Source organism: Mustela nigripes, chromosome 8, assembly GCF_022355385.1.
Source record: "Mustela nigripes isolate SB6536 chromosome 8, MUSNIG.SB6536, whole genome shotgun sequence".
NCBI lineage: Eukaryota > Metazoa > Chordata > Mammalia > Carnivora > Mustelidae > Mustela > Mustela nigripes.
Window position 1 is genome coordinate 47,021,718 of NC_081564.1, and position 22,463 is coordinate 47,044,180.

At 37.0% G+C, this 22,463-nt stretch overlaps 1 protein-coding gene across 4 annotated transcripts in view; it reads left to right on the forward strand.

The window, feature by feature from the left end:
* The window catches only part of TAF4B (TATA-box binding protein associated factor 4b), a 151,039-nt gene that overhangs the window by 65,670 nt on the left and 62,906 nt on the right, over positions 1-22,463 (forward strand). For all 4 annotated transcript variants that reach the window (XM_059410038.1, XM_059410037.1, XM_059410039.1 and 1 more), the window contains exons 10-12: positions 5,653-5,822; positions 10,476-10,606; positions 16,887-17,012. In XM_059410038.1, coding sequence (XP_059266021.1) covers positions 5,653-5,822; positions 10,476-10,606; positions 16,887-17,012 — 427 coding nt within the window. The remainder of the gene's footprint in view (positions 1-5,652; positions 5,823-10,475; positions 10,607-16,886; positions 17,013-22,463) is intronic.

Genomic DNA, 22,463 nt, shown 5'->3' on the forward strand with positions numbered 1-22,463 from the left:
AAGTTCAGTTCTTGGGAACATGAGAGGTTTTTGAACAGGAAAATAATATAATTCCCTCTACTTTAGAAGAATCAGTCTGGGGCTATTCAGATCTTAAGATGATAGAACAGATTTAAGAAGTCAGGCTTAAGCAGTGGACAACTGTATCAAAAGCTAAAGAATTAGGTCATTTTTAGAAGCCAAAATGTAAGACATTAATGATAATTGCGTAGTCCTTTAATTTTTACACAGTAACTTATTAGACCTCACAGAATCTTGAATTGGAAAGCTTTTTATACTGACATACTATTAAATCTCCTTTTTATGGGCGCCTGAGTATCTTGGTTAAGCGTCTTTCAGCGTGAGTCAGATCCCAGCGTCTGGGATCAAGTCCCGCATGGGGCTCCCTGCTCAGCAGTGAGGCTGCTTCTCCCTCTCATGCTCCCCTTGATTATGCACTCATTCTGTCTCTGGCAAATAAATAAATAAAATCTTTTTAAAAAATGGATTACCTTATTGTATATCTTTTGAAACAAAACAAATTGTTTTGCACCATCTTCATCAAAAGACACATTAGACCAGAAGACTTGAAGATACAGTTTGGAGACTCTCATTTTCTTCTCCTTTGGAATTAAAACCAAACTGGCATCACAACTATGCTTCAACATCAATGCCTTTAATACTGTCTGACCTGTCTTAGCCTTATTGGTAATGATGGTACTACACTGTGTTGACTTTTCTTTCCTTCAGTCTGCCTCCGTTCTTAGAGGAAGTTTTTTTTTTTTTTTAAGATTTTATTTATTTATTTATTTTGACAGAAATCACAAGTAGGCAGAGAGGCAAGCAGAGAGAGAGAGAGAGAGAGAGAGGAGGAAGCAGGCTCCCTGCTGAGCAGAGAGCCTGGTGCGGGACTCGATCCCAGGACCCTGAGATCATGACCTGAGCTAAAGGCAGAGGCTTAACCCACTGAGCCACCCAGGCGCCCCTCTTAGAGGAAGTTTTAAATGGCTTGGGTGCTATTTATTGTGGCACCTTTTCCTCTTCCCTCAGTGGGGATCTTCCTCTATTCCTGCTGCCCATGGTAACCATAGCAACTGACAGCTGTACTAGAGGGAGTTGTGTTCATCTTGGGGCCAAGTGGGAGGGAAGGCAGGCAAGAACAAATCTTACTGAGAAGTTAGCTCCTTGCTCATTTCAGAGAAGAGGTGCAAGGAGATTCTTAAAAATTTGGAACTGTCTCCTCATTGATGAATTCTGTTCAATTCTGGTACTGTGCTAAATGCTGGTAGTACATATACTTGCTACTGGTCTCTCCAGCCTGTGTGTGAGATCTCAACAGGAGTTATGCAGGAACTCTCCTATAGAAACAGTTTGCAGTTTATAGGACCCATGTACCTGACAAACATCTGAGATTCTAAACATTCAGTGTTGAGTGCATATGTGTAAAGGCCATGTTTTGTATATCTTCAACAATTCTGATTTTTTCCTTTTTTTAAAGATTTTATTTATTTACTTGACAGACAGAGATCACAAGTAGGCAGAGAGGCAGGCAGAGAGAGAGAGGAGGAAGCAGGCTTCCTTCTGAGCAGAGAGTCTGATGCAGGGCTCGATCCCAAGACCCTGAGACCATGACCTGAGCTGAAGGCAGAGGCTTCCACCCAGGCACTCCCTGATTTTCTTTACAAGGGTATATTGGGTTTATATATCTAAATTTCATCATATTTTCTATTTCCAGTTTTCTTTTCCTAAATATTTATTTACTATTTTAAAAATATCACTAATCATTTTGATTGGGTAATCATGTATATAATACAACATAAAGGGCTAGAAAAGAGTATATATTCTGTGGTCTAAAATAAGTCTTATCCCCACTTCCCTTTTTCTCATGTATCTTTCCAGAGATATGTTATGCTCATATGTGTGTGTGTGTGTGTGTGTGTGTATGTGTGTGTGTGTATATCCCCCCCCCCCCTGCAAGGGGCAGTCTTTTTTCTTCATTTTTTTTCTCTACCTCATAGTATACCTTGGCAGTTGTTTTGTATCAGGTCAAAGAGAGCTGCCTCATTCTTTCAAGTGGCTAAGAGGGACTTTAGAAAGTACCTAATCTAAGTTACTCATTTTTTAAAGGAAAAATTTGAATCCTAAAGAGTTAAGTAACTGCTTGGGTTTCTGTTTTGTAATGATGTCATTAATATGTAGTTAACCTCTTTTTTCTTTTTGATAGCTTTTGTTTATTAAAGCAGATTAAGTTTACAGCAAAATGGATTGGAAGATCAAGAATTCCCCCTAATCCCACACATGCATGGCCTCCCTCCCTCATTATCAGCACCCCCTACCATAGTTAGCTACCATAGCTACACTTTAGATGTCTGTTATAGTTGACAAACCTGCACTGACAACTCATTAACTCCCAAAGCCCATAGTTTACAGTTTGCTATGGGTGTAATACGTTTTATGGGTTTTAACAAATGTATAGTGAGGGACACTTATGTGGCTCAGTCAGTTAAGCATCTAACTCTTGGTTTCAACTAAGGTCATGATCTCAGCGTCATGAGATTGAGCCCTACTTTGGGCTCCACACTCAGCGTGGAACCTGCTTACCCTCTCCCTCTCCTTCTCTGCCCCTCCCCCTTATTCCTCTCTCTCAAATAAATAAATTAGTCTTTAAAAAGCCCAAATGTATAATGATGTGTATGTAACATCATAGTATCATACTGAGTAGTTTCACTGCTATAAAAATTCTCTGTGTTCTGCCTCCATAGTTTGCCTTTTCAGAAACCTCATGTAGTTGGAATCATATAGTATGTTGTAGCCTTTTCAAATTGCTTCTTTCACTTAATAATTTGCATTTAAGTTCCCCTCTGCATCTTTTCATATTGTGACATCTCATTTCTTTTTAGTCCTTAATAATGCTCCATTGTCTGGATGTACCACAGTTTATTTATACACTTAGCTACTGAAAAACATCTTGGCTATTTCTCAATTTTGTCAGTTATCTCTGAAACTACCTTAAATATCCATGTATAAGTTTTTGTGTGGACATAAATTTCTAACTTCTTTGAGTAAATACTGAGGAAAGTGATTGCTGGGCTGTACAGTAAAAGTATGTTTAGTTCTATAATAAACTGCAGATTGTCTTCCAAGGTGGCTGTACCATTTTGCATTACTACCAGCAGTGAATGAGAGTTCCTGTTGCTCCATATCTTCATCAGTGTTTGATGTCAGTGTTTAGGATTTTGGCCTTTCCAATACATGTATAGTGGTATCTCATTTTAATTTGCATTTCTCTGATGACAGGGATGTGGAGCATCTTTTCATATGCTTATTTGCCATCTGTATATTTTCTTTGGTGAGGCCTCTATTAGGTATTTGGCCCATTTTTTAATTGGTTTGTTTGTTTTCTGTCAAGTTTTAAGAGTTTTTTACATATTTTGGATAACAGTCCTTTATCTGATAACTTTTGCAAGTATTTTCTCCTTGTCTGTGGCTTTTCTTTTCATTCTGTTGACACATGGTGGGGGTTGTTTTTTGTTTTTGTTTTTTAAAGTAATCTTTATCCGCATCATGGGGCTCCAGCACACAACCCCAGATCAAGAGTCACATGCTCTACCAACTCAGCTCAACAGGAGCCCATGAGACAAGTTTTATTGAAAATACTTTTTACTGTGGCACCTGGTTGGCTCAGTGGGTTAAAGGCTGCCTTCAGCTCAGGTCATGATCCTGGGATTGAGCCTCACACCAGGCTCTCTGCTCAGCAGGGAGCCTGCTTCCCACCCACGTCTCTCTGCCTACTTGTGATCTCTGTTTGTCAAATAAATAATAAATTTTTTAAAAAATCTGTAAAAAAAATTTTTTTTACTAAGACCTTTTTTTTTTTTTTTTAAATTTGGATCTTGGTCTGTCTCTGGGTTTACGGTTTTTACCATTCTTACACTTTAGATGTTTACATGGATTTGTTCGTTCATTTGTTTATTTTTAAAGATTTTATTTATTCATTTGAGAGAGAGAATGAGAGAGAGAGAGCACAAGATGGAGGGAGGGTCAGGGAGAAACAGACTCCCCACTGAGGAGAGAGCCTGATGTAGGACTCGATCCCAAGACTCCAGCATCATGTCCTGAGCTGAAGGCAGTTCGCTAACCAACTGAGCCACCCAGATGCCCCAGATATTTACATTGTTTAGATGTTTCTGGAAATACTTTATTTACATAGGTGGCAGAATGATTCTTAGAGCCATTTTCAGCATTCATACTTCTGACAATTCCTCTGTGACATTTGATATGGTGGAGTTCAACCATTTTGGTATACTTTATTTGTATTGCATGTTTTATTTGGTGGTTTGAGCTACTAAATTTAAAATTTTTCCCCTTCATAAAGACACATCTTTTAATGGTAGACTTTTAAATCCACTGTTCAGATTATAAGACCATTGTTCTACCTCTTCACTTCCTAACTGCTGTGTCTAGCTCTTTCTTTCTTTTACTTAGGGTTTGTTTGTTTGTTTTTAATCTCTAATATATGTTTGAGCGTGGACTCTTTCCCCTTCACCCTTAATGTGTTGCTTTTTAAAGTGGAACACCAGAGACCTTAATTTCTTGCGTGCTTGACAATTACAATTTATTTTCCTTTCCCATACACAAATGCATTACCACAGGGAGTTTCATAATTTAAATCTATTGACATGAGACCACATGATATACCATTTGGCTCATGCAATAAAGAGAAGCAACACCTTTTTTTTATATAATCATGTCTGTGTAAATCATGTTATGCACTGGTAGGTAAGTTATGATCAGTAACATACTTGTTATTACATAGGGTGATAAGGATGCTATGAGGGAATTTTTGTATTTTCTTTCTGCCCTATCCTTAAACATATATACTGATCTTATCACTATAGCCATTAGCAGTCCTGTTAGATAAAAACAACTAATTTTGCTGGTGCAATGCAAGGAGCTCAAACAGATTCTGTGATATATTTATGTATATATATACGTAATGTTAGTGTGTGTGTGTGTGTGTGTGTGTATGTAATTTTATATGTAGATCCTTTGCAGGCATTTGCTTGAGGATGAGTTTAATGAATTCAGTTGGTACAGATGGAATACACCAAAAGTCTGAAGCAGAAAATCAAAACTAGTTTTAACTATTTGGTTTCAGAATTACTAGTCAAGAAAGTTTCTTCTCAAGGGTCTTCATGTGAGTACGGATCTTTCAGAACCAGTGGATTTTCCTGATCTTTGATGGAACAGTAGAGTGCACTAGGGAAATCTGAGGGGCTTTTAATCATCTTGGATGAAAACAAAGAAGTCTGTTTTTGTTTCTTTGTCTTTCATTGCAGGGCATTTGTGGGTAACTTAGTTTAACCCCCACGTCCCTGTTGATATATCCATTTACTAAACTGAAAGATGGGGAGATGGGCACTAGAAGACAAAGTTGCTTCTGATTCATCTCTCTGATATTAAATGTACACTAGTGGTTAGACACACCAATTAATTTTTAAAGGCATGCAGGGAAAGATAGCTATTCTTCAGTTCTCTTGCTTGGATGAATTGAGTAAAATAATGTCTTTAGTTATAAGGAGAGATCTGTAATTCTTTGCTCTCCCAAATCATTCATATATACACATCACCAACCACCACCACCACCAAAAAGCTGTCTTTTTTTTCTCTTAGAGATGAAGATGACATCAATGATGTGACTTCCATGGCAGGGGTCAACCTAAGTGAAGAAAATGCCTGCATCTTAGCATCAAACTCTGAACTGGTTGGCACACTTGTACAGTCATGTAAAGATGAACCATTTCTTTTCATCGGAGCTCTGCAAAAGAGAATTTTAGACATTGGTAAGTGCAAACTTAAGATTACTATTTTTTTAAAGATTTCATTTATTTAATTGACAGAGAACTCAAGTATGCAGAGAGACAGGCAGAGAGGGGGAAGAGAGAGGGAAGCAGGCTCCCTGCTGAGCAGAGAGCGTGATACTTGGCTTGATCCCAGGACCCTGGAATCATGACCTGAGCCCAAGGCAGAGTCTTTAACCCACTGAGCCACCCAGGCGCCCTGGACTTAAGATTATTGACCTAAGAGGATTGTCTGTTCTAGGGAAAGTGTTATCAAAAGAGATAACCTGGGTTGGTTTTCCTGGAACTTGGGCTTAAATAAGGCTCTGGGAAAAAATCAAGGTTTCATGGGTGTTACAGAAAGAAGTATTTTGTTTTAAAAACTATTAATATAAATTAAATCATATCTTGTAGTTTCTGGTTTAGATAATAGAAGTTAATATTTACTTAATATTTCTTAGTGGGAGAAAGATATATACTTTTTAAGTGAATTTGTACTTATGGGCCCAGCACGCTTCCACTGCGCCACTCTGCTCCCTTGAATTTGTACATATGATGTACTTTTTTTTTCCTGTCCTGTGCCTTTCTTGGTTGGACTAGGCACGTATGCATACAAATACATACATACACTACAAGTTCATGTTTATGAAATCTAGAAACTGTCGAGTATTGTGAAACATAGAAATAGAGAGTAAGTCCCTTTTTTCTTCTCTCAACCCTGAAATTCAAACTCATCTTTGCCCTAAAAGAACTAAATTAAATACTGGGTTTCTCCCTGGGTCCACAAGTAGTTCCTAAGTGGCTGCAGTATATAGAAGGAAATGGGAGAGAATTTTCCAGTTTTGTTCTGGAGCCACACAGCTTTTTTGTTGTTTAATACCAAACCTTGCAGAAACATGAAAGAACACATTCTTCCCACATTGACTGAAAACCAAGACAGTTTGGAGAGAGATTATTGTATGTGAATTATCTCATTTCATGTGTCCTAACCCTGGGACTTCTTGTAATACCTTCTTCATCACCCATATCAATTTGGTAGGACAATACTAGTGACTTTGGGGTATACTTCAGTAAGGATTTTTATATTTTATATTGAAGCCCTACCACAAAAATGTGAAGGTTTCTGATTTCTGATTTACACCCATAATATTTTTAAGATCTACAAAATGCATTACTATTACATATTTTAAATCTATTTCACAGAATAATAAAGAAATGTTAGAGCTCCTACTATATACTATACAAATTACCATTTTTAAAATGTTTAACTTAACTTGGGTATTTGTTATCTTTCCTTTTTTTTTTTTTTTAAGATTTATTTATTAGAGTGAGAAAGAGAATGTGTGTGTGTGAGTGGGGTAAGTGGTAGAAAGGGAGAGAGAATCTCAAGCAGACTCTGCCCTGACCCCAGCAGTGGGGCTCAAGATCATGACCTGAGCCAAAGTCAGTTGTCGGACACTCAACTGACTGAGCCACCCAGGAGCCCCTCTGTTATCTTTCTTTTATTACAAAAAACAAATTTGTAAGCAGTCCAAAAGGATAGGAATTCAGAAGAGCTGATAGTAAAATGTTTGCTGGTGTCTTGTTTGACTTTTCTCCCCAGCCTCCTCTTCATTCCTCCTTTTTCCTTTCCTCTCTTTCTTACTTCCTCGTTCAGTCTTTTCTTTGAATATGTATTGTGTACTGTACAGGAGCCAGTTCCGTAATTTTGGAATAAGCATGATACTTTCCTGTTATACTAGCTTCCTTGGGAAGCTATTGGTATTGACTCCGTGTAACCATATTGTGTAACCATATAATGATCTAGTGCTTTCATAAAGTGGAAGTAAATACTTCGCTTTATCAGTTCCCACCACCACCCCTCCCCCGAGAACTTTTATTTCTAGCTTAACTTACACTTTGATTATATGATAGGAAAGTTTTTAGCATTGAAAGAACAATTTGGGCATTTAGGACAGGGATGGGCAGTTTTTTTCTGCAAAAGGCCAGGGAGTAAATATTTGTCATTTTGTGGGTCATGTGGTTTGTGTCACTACTGCTCAACTCTATTACATTGCAAGAGCAGCCATAGAGAATACATAAACAAATAGGCCAGACTATATTCCCATCAAACTTTATATACAAAAAGAGATCAAATTTAGTTTGCCAACCTCTGCTTTCAAGGAGAATTCTGGGAGTTAATTATTTGGTATTTTCAGTCCTTAATAATTGAGCACAAACTTGTTGTTTAATAAAATGGAAAATTGCAAAATTTCTTACTTCTGAAATACCTAAGCTTTTTTAAAAACAAAACTATAGAGTGAGTGTAGTTATGTATTTCTAGGAATGTTTTCATTTGTAGTAAAATTCCATCTTTACAGAGTAGCTCAGAACCAGGACTGTTCTTTAATCACAGAAATTATAAATTAACCCAAAGAATTTTGGGGGGGAAGGTTTTTCTACTTGAATAATGCTGGGAGAGTAAACATGCCAATATTCTTCCTTTTTTGCTAATTAACCTAAATAAAATTACACAGACTTTCTATAAAATCACATAACAAGCTTAAAAGCAGCAACTAGATTTTTTTCATCAGTTATATTGACTTGGAGTGTTTTTAAAAAGTGTATTTAAATAGTGTTTTTATTTAAAAGTGGGAATTTGGGAGGGCACCTGGGTGACGCAGTCAGTTAAGCATCTGACCCTTAATTTAATCTCAAGTCATGATTTCAGGGGGTCGTGGAATCAAGCCCTGGTTGAGCTCCATGCTCAGCAAGTTGTCTGTTTCAGATTCTCTCTCTCTCTCTCCTTCTCCCTCTGCCACTCCCCACGTCAAATAAATAAATAAAATCTTATTTTTTTAAAAAAAGTAGGAATTTTTCTTATAGTATTTTAACTTGGTAACTTTGTCATGCTTTATTAGCAGTGTAGTGAAGATATTAGAACATTTGGTTGTTCACTAAACCCTGGAATTGTTTGCAAATCCCTACCCTTGTTTATTTCTAATATTTTTAAAATACGAATTTTTCTTCTATATAGGATAAACTATTTTATAAATACATATGAAATTATTTTCAAAGTTTCCCTCCAAAACACTACATATTTTTAAATGTTCATTTTCTTTCCTTTAAGCATGAACTGACAGGTTAACTACCCTATGTCTAGTTGTGATTTTAATCATTAGATGGTATTGAAATTGTGTCCCTTATGTAGCAGGCCTTCACTATTTATGTATGCTAATAGTTGTAGTAGAGTAGATTTGACTTTGTAGTGTCTTTTCCCTGCTTGAATCTAAAATTGGTGATGAATTCAGTCTTGCTAGACAGTAACAAGTTGTATTTTGAAGGTTTGGCTTAGAAGAAACTAAATAATTTTTTATCTTCATCCTGTCTGATTTACCATAAGCTGCCTTATGGACCTTGAGAGCTTCTTTGGAGGTTCTAATAGGGGAACACAGCTACTTACATACCCTTGACCAAAGAATGGCCTTCCTCTATCTAGGAAGGTCATTCTTTTCAAGGGAGCACACAGCTTTGGGAGGGATGCACAAGGAACAATGAGAGAAGAAGGGGACTGCACCTTGGCAACCAGATCAATCAGATCCACCCTGGTGATCAGTGGTGTGACAGATGTCACAGCCAGATAGCCCTCATATCCTATAGCCTACACTTTGAGGTTTAACATTTATTATGGAATGATGTCAAAGAATGTATTTAAGATTTGTTGGCTTTTAATTAAAACTTATTTTTGCTCTACTGAGTCATAATTTGATGAGTATATGAGTATGTTTCAGATGAGAGTGCAGAAGCAAACTGTTGTGTTTGTTAAAAGTAAACACAGTAAACACTCTTAAAAGCTCATTTAAATTAGACTTTGGCTGTCTCTTTAGAGTTAGGTCTCTGTTGATACAGGTTGGTTTCACTGAACTGAGGAATTGCTATGTAAATACTGATAAGGTTGCTTTATAAATGAGCTTCTGCCTTTGGGTATGTGATACAAGTTGTTTTCCTGAATCTTCCTAGTTAGCCATAAGAAGAATAGAAGTTTGGTTATTAATGGAAGGGAGTACATTAAAAGAGAAGTCATTCAAATGGATGGGTGAAATGATGAGGCTTTGAGCCCATTTCAACTTTTGAATTAATTACTAGGTCAATTTATCAGAACATGAGTTAGTGCAAAATAAGCATGATTGGTAATGGGCAAAAGGAGTTTAGCTATCTCTTGTAGACAAGGCTGTAACAGAGACCCACAATCTTAATTCATTGAAATAAATGTCGTAAATCGTTAACAGTGTCAAACAGGGCAAAATGTAATTTTCTATTTTTTTAATTACTAAAATTAACAGAATACGGCACTAATTTCTGCAGTTACCATTTTCCTCCCTGAACACTAGACTTGATTTGTGTTCTTATTAACTTTGTCCTATAAATGACCTTGCAAGGAGAATGATTCTAGAGGCTAAGTGAAACAATGTCTATATTTTCTGAGGCTCCAGGCTAGGTTTTATTAATGTAATGTCTAAGATCTTTGAAGTTGTGACTTCACCAGGAAAATCATAATCTCCAAACCTTTATTCATAATGGGTATGACTTCCAGGGGGAACAGAATACCTGCTGTGCTAATTATTTCAATTATCAGCCACTACTAAAACACGTAATGGATTTTCTCTGCTTCTACAGGTAAAAAGCATGACATTACAGAACTTAACTCTGATGCTGTGAACTTGATCTCCCATGCAACACAGGAGCGATTACGAGGCCTTCTAGAAAAACTGACTACAATTGCTCAGCATCGAATGACAACTTACAAGGTAAAGGAAATCATTGAAGAAGTACAAACTTTTCTATTTTCTCTTGGTCATGTTAAAGATATATTTTGGTATAGATTCATATTTTAAGTATATGTTTAAAGGAAATGGTCAAGACATAGTTCATATTGGTAGACTAAAGTTTCATTCCTAATTTGCCTGATTTAGATAGGCTTACATGACAAAATTAACACAGAATTTAATATTGTATCTGAAGCTTCTGTGTCAGTGTAGATTGAGATATGCATCTGTTCTGCCTGAGACGTTTCCTACAGATTTTGATTGGCAGGGAGAATATATTAGAATGGAATACTGGATAGCTGTGTTCTGTTCAATGCTCTGTACTCTGTTAACACTGTTGTTCCTTTTAATGAGTTAAGCAATTGTATTGAGTGCTAATGCTGGTGCTGCTCATTATGGTCATTGCCTGCTTTTTAAAACAAATTAAATGGAAGGAAAGCCTGTCTTGTCTCTAGTGGTATGAACCAAATCACTTGCCATCATCATGATGAAAGGACTTGATTTATCTGTATATGGTTTTGGTGGAGAGTGAATTTATTGGGTGATGAGAGATGAGAAAGAGAAAAGATAACCCCCCCCATACCAAGGAATGTTGATAGCTAGATTTTGTGCAACGTGGTATGTGGGTAACCTTATGAGGTTTTGAGTTTGTGAGAATGGTCATTGTCACAATGTCCTACCCAAAGAAACTCAGGGAAATAACAGCTACCACATCACTAGTAAGTTCCCTGGAGGAATCATTCTATTTTCTCTACTTTCTGCTTTATTTAGAACTTTGGAAGAACTATTTACAGTTGCTGAGGTCCTCACTTATATAAATCTTTGTGAGAATTTGCAGGACTGGCTTAAAAATAAGTGGTCATCAAGAGAAAAGGCTGTGGGGAAAAAAACAGTATCATTTATTTCTTTTTGTGTGTTTTCAGAATTAGTCCATTTCCTCTAGGTCCTATTTTGTTAGTATACAATTGTTTATAGTATTTTCTTACAGACCTTTTTATTTCTCGAAGGTCAGTAGTAATGATCCCACTTACATTTTTCATTTTAGTTCCCTTGAGTATAAAGTAGGTTACTGATTTGAGATCTTCCTTTTTTAATGTAGGCGTTTACTGCTATCAATTTCCCTCTGAGCACTGCTTTCGCTGCATTCTATAAGTTTAGGTACATTGTGTTTTTGTTTTCATTTACTTCTAAGTATTTTCTTTTCTTTTTTTTTTTTTTTAATATTTTATTTATTTATTTATTTGTCAGAGAGAAAGGGAGAGAGTGCGAGCACAGGCGGACAGAATGGCAGACAGAGGCAGAGGGAGAAGCAGGCTCCCTGCCAAGCAAGGAGCCCAATGTGGGACTCGATCCCAGGACGCTGGGATCATGACCTCAGCCGAAGGCAGCGGCTTAACCCACTGAGCCACCCAGGCGTCCCATACTTCTAAGTATTTTCTAATTTCCTTTGAGATACCCTTCATCCATTATTTTTGAAAGTATGTTTGTTAGTTTCCACATATTTGTGAAATTTCCAGTTTCTCTTTTATTGTTGATTTCTAGCTTCATTCCATATGGGCAGAGGAGATTCTTTATGTGATTCAATCAATTTAAATTTCTGTAGGCTTGTTTTGTGGCCTAACATATGATGTCTCTCAGAGAATGTTTGATGTGCACTTGAGCAGAACATGTATTCTGCTATTGTTGGGTGGAATGTCAATAAAAGTCTGGTGGATCTAGTTGGGTTATAATGTTAAGTCCTTGGGGCACCTGGGTGGTTCAGTCAGTAAAGTGTTTTCCTTCTCCTCAGGTCATGATCCCAGGGTCCTGGGATTGAGTCTCACATCAGGCTCCCCGCTCAGTGAGAAGTATGCTTCTCCCTCTCCCACTCCCCCTGCTCGAGTTCCCTCTCTCGCTGCCTCTATCAAATAAATAAATAAAATCTTTTTTTTTTTTTTTAAGATTTTATTTATTTAACAGACAGAGATCACAAGTAGGCAGAGAGGCAGGCAGAGAGAGGAGGAAGCAGGCTCCCGGCCGAGCAGAGAGCCCGAAGTGGGGCTCGATCCCAAGACCCTGGGATCATGACCTGAGCTGAAGGCAGAGGCTTCAACCCACTGAGCCACCCAGGTGCCCCCCCCCCTTTTTTAAGTCCTCTATTTTCTTCTCGATATTCTGTGTACATATTCTTACTGAAAAGGAGGTACTGAAGACTTCAACTGTTATGGTAGAACTGTATTTCTCTTTTTAGTTCTGTCAATGTTTGCTTCATATATTTGGGGGCTGTGTTGTCTGTTATGTATATCTTCTTGATGAATTGACTCTTTTGTCAATATATCATGTCCTTGTTTATCCCTTTTTAAAAAAAAAGATTTATTTCTTTGTTAGAGAGAAAAAGAGAGAGGGTCACAGTGGGGTGAGCCAAGGCAGAGGGAGGAAGAGTAACAATCTCAAGCAGACTCCCCACTTATCACAGAGCCCACCACAGGGCCCTATCCCATGACCCTGAGCTAATGACCTGAATGGAGATCAAGAGTCAGACACTCAACTGACTGAGCCACCCAGGCACCCTTTGTTTATCTCTTTCTCTTTTAACAATTTTTGACTTAAAGTTTATTTTACCTGATATTAGTATAGCCACCTCTGCATTTTTTGGTTATTATTTACATGAATTTTTTTCCCCCACCCTTTCACTTCTAGTCTGTTCATGTGCTTTCATCCAAAGTGAATCTTTTATAGACAGCTTATAATTGATCATGTTTTTTATGCATTCTGTTGTTAGTCACTACCTTTTGATTGGGTAGTTTAGTCCATTTACATGTGAAATGATTACTGTTAAGCAAGAACTTACTTGTGCTATTTCACTATTTTTTTGTATGCTTAGTAGTTTTTTGTTTTTTTGTCCCTCATTTCCATTATTACTGCCTTTTTGGTTTAATTTTTGTTGTTATGTACTATTTTGATCCCCTTCTCATTTCCTTTTATGTATACTTTTCTAGATATTTTATTGGTGGTTACCTTGGGGATTACAGTAAACATCCTAAATTTATAGTAATCATCTAGTTTGACTCGATAATTAGTTTTCCTTTAGTATTGGGATGTGGGGAAAATTTTCTTCCTTTTTAGCATTTTACTGTAACTTTTTAAAAGTCTTAGAAATTTTTCAAACCTAGTTCTCCCCTATTGCCACTTCAGTTGTGTATTTTAAGAGATATGTGAAGACACTTTTATTTATAATGGGCAGTTTCTATATAAAATGTAACTGCACAATTTAGTATGGAATAGAACTTTTCCAAGTAGAGCTTACTGTTCTAAGTGTCATCCAAATCTCTATCGTGTGTTCCAGCTTTCAGACGGAATCCTTCTATTGTATATCAATAGCATATGTTCTAAGGATTTAGTTGTCCTAGGCAAAGTGGGTAATATCTTCCCCACCTGGAACCTCAGTAACTTAGCCTAAAGCTAACACTTCCTTAACCTTTTGTCTTGTACACTGCCTATCCTGATTGTCTTCCCCAGCCTGCCTTTCCCCACCCACACTCATTCCTTAATATAGTTAATGCCACTGTCTGAATTTGTAGCTACATTATTATTCTTCTTTAAACAGAAGTAATAATCATTTAGTTATAGTTGGATCTAGTTCAAAATTATACTTATTTTTTGTACACTTTGATATTATAATAATCATTGTGTCACAGATTTAGCCCTGTCCTTATATTTCAGTTCATCCCTGATAGGATTTATTTTTATCTGTACAGTGTGGGAAATTTACCTCACAAATTTCACAAAAGCGAGCTTACTTTTATCAAAAGCAAAATTCCACCATCTCTTTGCATTTGACATCCATCTACTTTTGATAATCTTTCACATGTGTATGTGTATAATTATCTAATTAATCATAGTCCACAAACAGACTTAAGAAGTAGAAAGTGTCTCATGTGATACAAAGCTTTTGATCTTGTTGCCAATTGTTTTCCCACTAAAAGCATAGTATAGTCTTCTGCACACCAGTGGCTATGGAGAAGCTTCAGCATTTCTTTTTCTTTAAATTTATTTATTTTTGAGAGAGAGAGAACGCATGCAGAAGCTATGGGGTGCAGGGATAAAGAGAAAGAGAATCCTAAAGGAGACTCCGCACTGAGCATGGAACCTGTTGTGGGGTTCCATCCCAGGACCCTAAGATCATGACCTGAGCTGAAATCAAGAGTTGAATGCTCAACCGACTGAGCCACCCAGGTGCCCCTTCAGTGTTTTCTAGTTGAAAGGGGCTGTAATGCTTTTTTAGATGGGATTTGCTTGATTTTGTCATTTTGTCTGAGTCCTTATATTTTTAATGTTAAACCACCCTATTTATTAGGAGTATATAAAGACTTCAGTTAGATCAGCTTAGTAGATAGGAAGCAGTGTTTTAAGAGTGGAGTTACTGTTTAAATAAGGTTGGGGGGGGCACCTGGGTGGCTCAGTGGGTTAAGCCGCTGCCTTCGGCTCAGGTCATGATCCCAGGGTCCTGGGATCGAGCCCCACATCGGGCTTTCTGCTCTGCAGGTAGCCTGCTTCCTCCTCTCTCTCTGCCTGCCTCTCTGCCTACTTGTCATCTCTGTCAGATAAATAAAGAAAAAATCTTTAAAAAAAAAAAAAATAAATAAATAAATAAGGTTGGGGAATCAGTAGGGCTAGGAGAGGCACTCATTTGTTTAGCATCCGTAAGAATAAAGGAAGGATGCATTAAGCCAGAGACAGTTGTATCCAATTTGGGAGAAGGAGAAAGGGTCTTTGCACTGGGATGATATTGGGTTAAATTTTACAAAGTCTGTGCCCCTTTTTAATTTAGTGTTTGTTGTCCTTTTAAAATTAAATTCTGTCAATAAAATATCTCCAGAGTATCTGAGCACAAACATGGTAAAGATGAAGTATTTAAGAAACCACTGGTTATTATGTTTATGCCTCATGGTTGGCCTATAATGTATTCCATATTCTATCTTGTATTATTTAACTTGGAAAACATTTGAGAATTTGTTTTGTATTAAACATGAACTAAAATAAGTAGCACTATACATCCTTGTTTGTTATACTACATAATACTCTTTTGATCTAATTAAATACCAATAATAAAAATTTAATTTAGAAGGAATCTTGGGCGTATGAAATCTCTTGGTCCCAGTTAATTGAATCAACCATAAGCATGGGATAAAACAAAGATAGAATTGGTGCTATACCTATGATTTCTTTTTTCTTTTTTTTTTTAAATTTATTATTTATTTATTTATTTATTTATTTATTTATTTAACTATGCCTATGATTTCTAAGCCAGGCACTGACTGTTGGACTAAATGTTTAAAAACATTCGGCTTTCCTATTATACAGTCTCCCCCCAGTCTCCATCCCATAGCCTAAATGTGTGAATTACTGAGATGACTAGATGACGGATGTCTTAAATGCTTATTGGGAAGATTGCCCACCACTGCACCCCACCCCCCACCGTCTTCTGTGTATTAGAGAGGAGAGATAAGTGGTTTTATCAGATGAAGAAAATTACAAAATATTTAGACTGGAAAACAGTGTCTTATACTCTAGAATATCAGAATAAATGAAACTATAAATTTTATCATTTTATGGTGCAAATTAAGAAAAATAATTATACTTCTGTTATGGCTCTCATTTATAAATTATACACTTACTTTCTTTGACTATAATTTCTGCCCAAGTTCATAGCTTCAGAGAATCCTCAAAACAGGGTTTAGGATTTTAAATGTTTGCCATTTTATCTCATGTTACGTTTTGATTTGAAGATGTACTCACTTGTCAAGGTTAGACCAATCCAACAATGCAAACAAGAGTGATAACTTTCATCTTTGGTGTATTTTTTTTAGTGAAGTGATTGTTTTTTTGTTTTTGTTTTGTCTTTCACAAGCCTAAAATGTAATTAATTATACTAAGGTCTGCAGAGATGGACAGTAATTTAACTAAAAAGATTTAGATTATAAGTACATGTTACACTCTCTTGCTTTCTATTTCCTATTTTTAGGATCTGCTTGGCTTCCCTTTTTTCCCCTCTGAATGAGGCCTACTAGGAAAGCTCTGAAATTTAAATGCTTATTTACCTCTCAACTTTTAAGGTTGATTAAGGTTCTTTTTTGTTGTTTGTATTATCAGAAATATAAATATTACATTCTGAGAATTTAGCTTCTTATGTATGTTGGTATTGTCATTAGCTGATTCAGAAGATCTAATGTGGAATGTGTTGGCTAGGACAATCATAAGACTTTCTTTTTTTTTTCCCCAGGCCAGTGAAAATTACATCCTGTCTAGTGATACCAGATCACAGCTCAAATTTCTCGAAAAGCTAGATCAATTGGAGAAGCAGAGAAAGGATTTGGAGGAAAGAGAAATGTTACTTAGGGTAGCCAAGGTAAGAGCCTACCTGATTTATGATTGAACTTGACCTTGCAAGGTTAGAATTGGCCTTATTGTTGGGCAACTGTCTTGTTTTTATTAGGCTTTTAGATTTCTCTGAAGGATTTCTTTAAATGAAATTACTAATAAACTCTCTCACAGCCAGGATGGTGTGATATAGTGACTTTCAGTTAATTAGTAACATAAAATCTGTTTGTCTCCTCATTCTAAGTTCCTGTGTGCCTAGGATCATACCTACCACCCCCAAGTAAAAATTGTTTCTTAGTTTAAAGAGTTAAAGGGGGGCAGTGAGGGAGCAGAGAAAGAATAAGAGAATATCAAGCAGACTCCCCACGGAGCATGGATTCCCCCCACCCCACCCCCACCCCTGCCCAAGGTGGAGCTTGATCCCAAGACCCTGAGATCATGATCTGAGCTGAAATCAAGAATCTTGTCACTTAACCTAATAAACCACCCCCCCCACACACACCCAGGTAAAAATGTTTTTTAAAATATCCAAGGTCTTTTTAGGGATATAGTTTGATGTGTGCCAAGTTAAATTGGAGAGAGGAAAGTTTGGAAATTTATGGGTAAAATTAGGATTATATGGAATGAAATATAGGATGGTTAGAAATGGGTTAGAGAATAAAAGAACAGGTAAGAAGAAAGATATTTATCTTATACATATGTATAAATATATTTATTTTCTTTCTTCTTTATTGAAACATTGTCTTGGACTATTAGTATCAGATGGAGTGAAAACTGGTTTCACTGTAGTTTGCCTTTTGCTTCACATTTTACCATAGGCATAAGGCCTTTGCTAGGAGTCATGAAGGTTGGGCATTAGACTGATTTTTTTGGTTTTAAACAAAAACACCTGTTTTAAACTCCTTAGTTTTAATTTGTGCTGTTTTTGGCAGCCTCCCCTTTTAGAGTATTTCATATACTAATCACTCTTTTAAAAAACTTAATTTAATTTGAAGTATTTAGTACAGGAATGTTGTCAGAACAATATAAAGAATCATCTCCTTTTTCTCAGATGCCCCCATTTTTAACGTTACTGCATTTCTTCCATCTCTACATTTAAACACACACACACACACACTCCCTTATTATTATTCTCTTTCATCCCTTTGTTCTCCTTGTTTTTTTTAATTCAGAGGTTTTTTGTATATTTATAAGTTGTACAGCCATCATCTCTAATTAGCCTTTGCCCGAACCTTTTGAAAGTAAGCTTCAGCCCTGATGTCCCACCACTTCTAAACATCGTAGCATGTATTTGTGAAAACAGGACCTTCTGCTATATAATCCTACCAAGTCAGGGTGTGAACAAGATAATATTGCCATGTATTCCACAGACCCCATTCAGATTTTACCAACTGTCTCAAGCCCTTTTCCTTCTTGGTCTGTTTTCCTATTCAGCAATGTGTGTTTCATTCAGTTGTCATCTCTTTTCAGACTCCTTTAGTCAAATTTTATGCTTCTACTTTCATGTCTTTGACAGCTTTTAACAGGTCTCACTATCTGTAGGGTAACTGATAATTCCTGGGTTCATCTGATAGTTCCCCATGACTTAGGTAAGGAATTCATGGCAGGAATATATACATTCTTCTCAGCTGATCCTGTCAAAGGTCAACCTTGATCACCCAGCTATGTGGGTGTCTTCCAGTTCTCTTCATTTCAAATTTACCATTTTCCCTTTTGTAATCAATCCGTTTTTCACAGGAAGATATTTCAAGATTATACCAATATCCCTTCCTTACCAACCCTCCATGTATCAACTTTAGTGCCCATAAATGATAGCTACCTGAATCAGCCACCTCTATGATGGGTAAATATAAATGGTAATTTTTAAATTCTCATCATCTTCTGCATTTACTAGCATTATATGTGGAAGAGCTATCCTTTCTCCTTCATTCATTCATTCTTGTATTCATTGATACAAGAATGTGCTTTGTATTTCTATTTGATTCAATAGGTTGTAATCCATTACTATCATTATTTATTTTGATGCTCAAAGTCCTCCTGAGTGGGAGACCCTTCCAGCTGGCACATCTGCCTGTTACTCATGTTTCCATCGTTTACTGAGCTTATTCATCCTTCCTCCCTCCCTTCCTCCTTCCCTTCTTTTCAAGTTTTTATTTATTTGCTTATTTTATTTTATTTTATTTTATTTATTAGAGAGAGTACAAGCTGGGGAGAGAGGGAAAAGCAGACTCCCTACTAAGAGGGATCCCAAAGTGGGCTCGATCCCAGGGCCCTGGGATCATGACCTGAGCCAAAGGCAGCTGCTTAATCGGCTGAGCCACCCAGGTACCTTTACCCTTACTTTCCGGCACAATTTTTTCCAGACCCAGCTTTTCCTTGTCCTTCCTCAGTCCTAGAATCAGCCATTTCCCCCAAGGAATCCTGCATATTTTTAGTTGAGGATGTTATTCAGAAACAGGAACCGAGAGTAGACCATAAAGTGTGCTCATTGCTAATGGGGCTTCATTACATGTAGACCTTCTCAAATGGATAGATCTAAGAAATATATGTATGATGTATGTGTATGTACGTCTGTGTGTATATATACACACATGAATATTTATAACTATTTCTCTGTGTATATTTATTCTAAAACCATAGTTTATATGGATACCTCCAACTCTAGTATCTTAGGGCTTTTCTAGCCTAAACCTTTTCCTGTTTATACTTTTTCCATAGTCTGAAACTTGACTGTCATTATCCTTGATATATTTACTTATGTCCTCAATTTACTTAATTGAGTAATTACTTAAAATTTACACTTTTCTCAGTGTAACTGATCTCCAAAAGAGCCATGCTGGCTGCCTCCTCTATCTGCTACCACTGTTTCCCCTACCCTCATTTCATTGTCTATGTAATTGGAAGCCATGCCCACTGGCCCATGCCTTGGTCAGTCTTTCCAGCCCTTCATCACCCTCATTCTTGGCCACTGGTCTATACCTTCATGTGCCCTAAGCCCCAACAAGGACGTGGTACACCACACCCTTGTCACTGTGCTGCTCTGGCCCACAGTCTCAGTCTCCATCCTGACCCCTCTTGTACTGGCAGGGACAGCTGGGATAGGAAGATGCTCTTAGCTTGAGCTGTCAAGTATTATAAACAAGCACACAGTGAATGTAATGAGGTGGTTTATTGGTATTTTATTTCCAATTACTAAGCTCTAAATAAGATCGTAAACTATTAAATACTTGTTTAGTTATTATTGGATATATTGTACTCTTACTCTCTCATGGTTTTTCTTCCTTTACCAGACTTCTAAATATTGGAGTGTCTGGGTTCAGTCCTAGGGCTTCTTCTCTGTCTCCCTCTTAAATTTGTATTTCCAAGTCTGCCTACCTTGTGGAACTCTGGAGTCATAGCTAACTGCCTACTTGAAGTCTCCATGCGGTTTGGCAATAGGAATCTCAGTTATCATGTGTCCAAAACAATTTCTGATTTTCATCCACCGACAAAATATGTTTTACTCTTAGTAGGTTTTTTTAACTTAGTAAATGACACTATTTGCCCAGATGTTCAAGCCAGAAAACCTAGGAGTCCTCTCTCCTTACATGCAGTTCACTTCCTGTTATGTTTCCCAGATGTATTCATCATCTTCTCTTCATCACCGTTGTCACCACTTTGGTCTAAATCATCTTTCAGTGGACTTTTACCATGTCTCTTAACTGATCTTCTCCTTCTACAATCCATTTTTCATACTCTTGTCAGAATAATGTTTTCATAACAAATCATGAGTGTCTCTGTTACTTGAAAACCTTCAGTGACATCGTCTTGCACTTAAAATAAAATCCAAACTTCCTACCAGATTTTTTTTTTAAGATTTTATTTATCCATTCGACAGAGAGAGGGATCACAAGTAGGCAGAGAGAGGGGAAAGCAGGCTCCCCACCAAGCAGAGAGCCCGATGCGGGGCTCGATCTCAGTACCCTGAGACCATGACCCAAGCCGAAGGCAGAGGCCCAACCCTCTGCGCCACCCAGGCGGCCCCCCTACCAGATTTTAAAAGGTTATTGTCTACCTGTCATATCCCTCCCTTCTTTACTAGCTCTGCTCCAGTCACACTGACCTTCTTTGAGGGTGCCAGATGTGCATGATAGACTGCTAATTAGGCGTCTCAACCTGAAAGTTAAGGTCCTACATCTTATGTCTTACACCTGCCTTTGCTCTTTACTGTCTTAGAAAGTTGGCATTCTCATCTTGCCAGTTGCTTAGGCAAGAATCCTAATATATGTGCTGCTGAAGTGAGCACTAGGCAAGAATCCTAGGAAATCATCTTCGATTCTCCTCTTTACTTCATACTCTACGTCCAGTCTATCAATAAATCCAGTTGGCCCTGCCTCCAAAATATATTTCAACCTAATCTTACCTGCTATGACATTAGCCCAAGTTTCCCTTCTCTTTTCCTAAAACCATAGTTGTTTAGAGCAGTCTCCTGAGAGCTATAAGCCTGATCTGATATCGGATCCCTTTAGTGCTACATTCGCTACATAGCAGCCAGAGTGATCTTTCTAAAGTGTCAGAGCAGTGCATCTCACTTCTGTTCTCCAAGCCCTTTAGTGGCTTTTTAAAAAAAAAGTTATAACTAGAATTAAACCTCAGCTCTGTATCTTGGCCTCCATGGTCTCTAATCTTACCTCTTAAAACTTTTCTCCATGGTCTAGCCACACGGGCCTTCCTCCTTTGCTCAATTTTACCAAGCTTGTTCCCATTGTAAGGCTTTTGCAATGACTGTGCCTTTAGGTTAGAGTATTCTTCCCCCAGAATTTTGCATGGGTGCCTCCTTCTTGTCATTTAGAGCTCTACTTGAATGTCACTTCTCAGATGTCTTCTCTCCTCCTGTCCTCGCTAAAGTAGTACCCCACACACACACACTCCTTCCCTCTATCACAATGTCCAATTTTCTTTATAGCATTTATCACTATCAGTAATTGTTTTTTATTTTTCCCCATCATAAATGTTTTATATATCATAACTATTTAATTTTTATAAATTTTTTTGTTTTATGATTTTCTTTTCTTAAAATGTAAGTCACTCAAAAGCAGAGACTTTGTCTTGCTATTTCATTACTGTATTTCCAGACTCAGAGGCACACAGTGTAGAATTTATCTATGAATAATCAATAAATATTGGTTGAGTAATAAAGATATTCAATCATGATATAAATCAATATTGATTATTCATATATGAATAATCAATAAATATTGTTTAAGTAATAAAGATATTCAAATGTGTCCATTTCATAGCGGGGCAAAAATCATAAACTCACAAATATGTATATATACATACCGATGTATACATATGTATACATACATACACCTTCTTAAAATAAGTACATATATATATGCTTATTGTTTCCTGATATTATAGGTGGAATAATAAAGGAGTTTATCTTAGTTTGGGTTAAGTTGTTTTAGTAGATAGGGGAAAAAATGAAGAAAAAAGT